The sequence below is a fragment of the Babylonia areolata genome, chromosome 9 (genome assembly GCF_041734735.1).
Source record: "Babylonia areolata isolate BAREFJ2019XMU chromosome 9, ASM4173473v1, whole genome shotgun sequence".
Taxonomy (NCBI): domain Eukaryota; kingdom Metazoa; phylum Mollusca; class Gastropoda; order Neogastropoda; family Buccinidae; genus Babylonia; species Babylonia areolata.
Window position 1 is genome coordinate 31821458 of NC_134884.1, and position 5000 is coordinate 31826457.

Here is a 5000-nt window from a genome sequence, read left to right on the forward strand (position 1 = left end):
GTGAAGTGCCTGGACAGGGTCAGGACCCAGAAGGAGCTGGAGATCGTGCTCAACAAGACGGGCAAGCCCACGGTGGAGAAGTTTGATAGTCTGGCTCGCTTCAAACTGGCCCTCAAGTTCAAGGAGAAGAAGGTGAGTTCAAGTTCGAGAAGATGAAGGTGAGTTTGAGAATCTGGCCCGCTTCAAACTGGCCCGCAGGTTTAAGGAGAAGGTGAGATCCAAGTTCAAGGAGAACAAGGTGAGTAGAAGAAGATGACGTCTTGTTCAAGGAGAAGGTGACTCAAGTTCAAGGAGAAGAAGGTGAGTTCAAGCTCAAAGAGAAGAAGGTGACTCCAAGTTCAAGGAGAGGAAAACGAGTTCAAGTGGAGAAGGTGAGTTCAAGTTCAAGGAGAAAGAAGGGAGTTCAAGTTTTATCTGCCTTGTTTGCCAGCAGCCCGATATTTTTGATTGACCACTTGTTGCTTGTTCCAGCTGAATCTTACCTCTAGATACCACACTCTGACGATTAAATATTTTCACAATGTGTCAAAGCAAAACATATCAAAAGTTTAAATAATACAGTCAAGCTCTCGTCCCAGTTCTTTCCAAGTGGAGGCGGGGGGGGGGGGGGGGGGGGGGTTGTTGGTTGGTTGGTTGGGTTTTTGTTGTTGTTTGTTGTTGGGGGGGGGGGGTTTGTTGCTGGTTTTTGTGGGGGTTTTGTTGTTGTTGTTGGGTTGGGGGTTTTTTGTGTTTGTTTGTTTTTTTGTTTGTTTGTTTGTTGTTGTTTTTTTGGGGGGGTGGGGGGGGTTGCACGAAGTCAAACTTCTTTTGAACACCCTCTCGAACACCTTTGGTTGTTTCAGTTCGTGGCGCACGCCAGTTGTCAGCAGCGCGTGGTGAAGACGTGGTACAATGGGATGGGCAAGCTGCAGCGGTCACCATGGTCACGGCGCCTCTGCATGACCTCCCTCTTCATCCTCGCCTACCCGTTCCTCGTCCTCCTCCACCTCATCGCTCCGGGCACTAAGGTGAGGAGGAGGAGAAGGGGTGGGATGGAGGGCTGTCAGTGCAGTCATCAAAGGGAAGGGTCTTTTGCCCATAATTATGCGCTTAGCTCTTGCTCTGAGGCTTCTCGTTTGATTGAACCAGGGTGATCTGCCTGCCCCCTGTGTATTCACACTCATGTCATTATCATTGATGGTAGTAGTAGTAGTAATAGTAGTAGCGGCAGTAGTATTAGTAGTAGTGAGTTTTAGCAGTATCAACAGCAGCAGTAATAGTGGTGGCACCTTGTAATGATGGTAAAATTGGCAGCAGCAGTAGTAGTAGTGGTAGTACACAATGACCCCAAAGTTTTGCATATCTTCCGAATCATATCATTTCAAAGAGATGTTTGAAATCAAAATCGGCTATTGTTGTTCTTCTTTTTCTTCCTTCATTTGTTTGTTTGCGTGTTTGTTTGTTTGTTTGTTTGTTGTTTTCGGGACTTTGTGCAATTTGTTATGTTTGTGTTGTTGTTGTTTTTTCTGTTGTTGTTGTTGTTGTTGCTATTACCACAACCACTACTGCTATTGCTGCTGCTGCTGCTGCTACTAGTGCTACTACCACTACCTCTACTAAAATCACCGTCATTACAAGGTACCACCACTAGTAATGCTGCTGCGGCTAAAGCTCACCGCTGCCTGCTACTACTGGAATCCAAAAACGTAACAGACAAACAATACCCACCCACCACAACAAAACCTACTAGCTCACTACTCACTCACTCACTCACTCACCCACTCACTCACTCACTCACCCACTCACTCACCCACTCACCCACTCACTCACCCACTCACCCACTCACTCACTCACTCACTCACCCACTCACTCACTCACTCACTCACTCACTCACCCACTCCCTCCCTGGAAATTCCCCAGGCTTCCCAGACGCTCAAGTACCCTGTAGTGAAGTTCCTGTGTCACGCCACGTCCTTCATGAGCTTCCTGTTGCTCATCGTCCTGGTGACGGTGGAGTCCTCCGCCTCTGTCAGCAACGAGAAGACTCTGGAGAGCCTGCACCCGGACGTGCACCGCAAGTACATCGCCTTGTACGAGCTGGCCCGTGAGGCGCACCAGAACGCCTCCGTGCTGGCCGGGCCAACCTTCCCTCTTCGGCCCAGCATGCCTACCACCACGGAGATCATGATGAGTTTGTGGATCTTAGGTGGGTGGGTGTGTGTGGGTGTGAGGCTGGGTTGGGAGGGGGTGATTGTTGAAGGAGGACGGGGGCGTTTGTTTGCTTTTAAGGGAGCAGGAGGGAGTGGAAGGGACGAGGGAAGGTGGACCAGAAGGAGGGAAGAGATTGGGAAGGTGGATACTTTTCCATGAACGTCTAATTAAGCCATATCTTCTAGGCAAGTGTGTTGTTGTAGTACCAAAAAAGATAAAAGCCATATCTTCTAGGCAAGTGTGTTGTTGTAGTACCAAAAAAGATAAAAGCCATATCTTCTAGGCAAGTGTGTTGTTGTAGTACCAAAAAAGATAAAAGCCATATCTTCTAGGCAAGTGTGTTGTTGTAGTACCAAAAAAGATAAAAACATTTAATCAATGTTGTTGTTGCTGCTGTTTTTAAAGTAGGTCTGCTTTGAATTTTCTTTGAACTGTTTCAGAAATGATTTTCCAAGAGTGAAGCCAGATCTTTCAGGCGGGGGCTTGTGGGGTACTATGATTTTTCTCTTTGTTAGTTCAGGGATGATTTTTTAAGGAGTGAAACCAGATCTTTCAGGAGGAGGGGGGGGTGTACTATGAAATTTCTCTGAACTTTTTTCAGGAGTGATGCTAGATTTTTCAGGTTGGGGCGACGATTAATTTTCTCTGAACTTTTTCAGGAGTGAAGCCGGATCTTCCAGGCAGGGGTTACTATGAATTTTCTTTTGTTGTTTCAGGAATGATTTTCCGGGAGTGAAACCAGATCAATCAGGCAGAGGTTACTATGAATTTTCTGTGAACTTTTTTTCAGGAATGAAGCCAGATCTTTCAGACGGGAATTACTGTCAATTTTATCTGTGTTGTTTCAGGAATGAAGCCAGATCTTTCGGGTGGGGATTACTATGAATTTTATCTGTGTGTTTTGTTGGGTGTTTTTTTTCAGGAATGATTTTCCAAGAGTGTAGCCAGATCTTCCAGGCTGGAGTGGTGGACCATGTGATGAACCTCTTCAACCTCCTGGACTTTCTGCTGCTGAGCGTGTACACGTCTGTCTTCACAATCCGCTACTGGACCATGATCAAGGTGTCCATCGATTCATTGTTGATTCGTTAATTGATCATAAAGCGCTCCTTGGAGTCCGGTCTCACAGAGGATAGGTGTCGTGTAACATTGGTGCTCTGTCCACTAGGCCGCCGCTCTGTGTGTGGGGGGTGGGAGGTGTGTGTGTGTCTGTCTGTCTGTCTGTATGTATGTATGTATGTGTCTGTGTGTATGTGTGTGTGTGTGTCTGTCTGTCTGTCTGTCTGTCTGTCTGTCTGTCTGTATGAATGTATGTATGTGGCTGTATGTGTTTGTCTGTGTCTGTGTTTGTGTCTGTGTGTCTGTATGTGTCTGTGTATGTGTCTATGTGTGTGTGTGTGTCGTGTCGTGTTGGTGTGTATCTGTGTGTGGGGGGTGGGGGGGGTTGTGTGTGTATGTGTGGTGTGTGTATGCATCTGTGTTTGTTCGTGTGTGCGTGTGGCTTCATGTGTGCGTGCGTGTTTGCTTGCATGCGTGCATTCTTCCAGTGAGTACGTGTCTGTGTGTCTGCTTGTGTTTGCGAGTAAACCCTTGTTGACTGCAGGGATTGACTGATCAATTGACTGACTGACTGACCGACTGACTGACTGATTTAGTCAATGCTACATGTACTGTTAAATGCACTCAAAACCGCGGAGTATGCGCGACACAGACCTTCTTCTTCTTCTTCTTCTTCTTCTTCTTCTTCTTCTTCTTCTTCTTCTTCTTGGTAGTAGCAGTAATATCATTATTGTTATCACTATAAGTAGTAGTGGTGGTAGTAGTAGTAGCATCGTTGTTGGTGGTGGTGGTGTTGTTGTCGTTGTTGTTAGTAGCAGTAGTAGAAGTATAATTGTTATTATAATTATCATTGTTGTTGTTGTCATCATCATCATCATCATCATCATTATTATTGTTGTTGTTGTTATCACATTATTAGCATTATCATTGTTGTCACCATCATCAGCGTTATCATTATCATCATCATCATTATTATCAGAAGTAGTAGTAGTAGTAGTTCTAGTAGTTCTTCTTGTTCTTGTTGTAGCAGTATCATTATTATCATCGTCATCGTCATCGTCATCGTCGTCATGACAGTGATGTAAGCATCACCATGACTGTTCAGTTCTCCATGGGGCTGACACTGCTTGGGAACCTGGACGTGAACAGCACGGACCCTGACCCTTACGACAAGTCCATACAGGCCGCCATCTACTGGCTCAACGCGGGTCAGTACAGCATCAGCATCAGCATCAGCATCATCGTCGTCGTCGTCGTCGTCGTCGTCGTTGTCGTTGTCGTCGTCGTCGTTGTCATTGTCATTATCTGTATCAGCAGCAGCATTGTCTTCATCATCATAATAAGTTATATGATATATATATATGTGTGTGTGTGTGTGTGTGTGTGTGTGTGTGTGTGTGCGCGCGCGCGTACGTGCGTGCGTGTGTGTGTGCGTGCGTGCGTGCGTGCGCGCGTATGTTTGTGTGTGTAGCGAATCATCAAACGAATTATGCTTTAACCGTTTTATAGCACATGATTTCTAATGAGGATACATTAATATACATTTACACCACCCACTAAAAACATGCCAGTAAGTCCAACTGAGGGAGAAACGTTAACCAGCTCGGACAAGCAACGCAAGAAAGTACTTCAAAGTACATATATCTAGCATATCTATATGAACATAAATACCTGCACACATACATAACAATCAGTTCAAGGCAGTTCTGAATAACATGAGTCTTGAGGCTGGTTTTTGGACTTACACACAG

At 45.7% G+C, this 5000-nt stretch overlaps 1 protein-coding gene across 1 annotated transcript in view; it reads left to right on the forward strand.

Annotated features, from left to right (window-relative positions):
- Nucleotides 1-5000, forward strand: part of LOC143285622 (short transient receptor potential channel 7-like) — a 96869-nt gene that overhangs the window by 80377 nt on the left and 11492 nt on the right. Inside the window, exons 6-10 of the mRNA XM_076593021.1 lie at nt 1-132; nt 843-1007; nt 1900-2185; nt 3113-3258; nt 4385-4457. The exon at nt 1-132 is cut by the window's left edge and continues 42 nt beyond it. Coding sequence (XP_076449136.1) covers nt 1-132; nt 843-1007; nt 1900-2185; nt 3113-3258; nt 4385-4457 — 802 coding nt within the window. The remainder of the gene's footprint in view (nt 133-842; nt 1008-1899; nt 2186-3112; nt 3259-4384; nt 4458-5000) is intronic.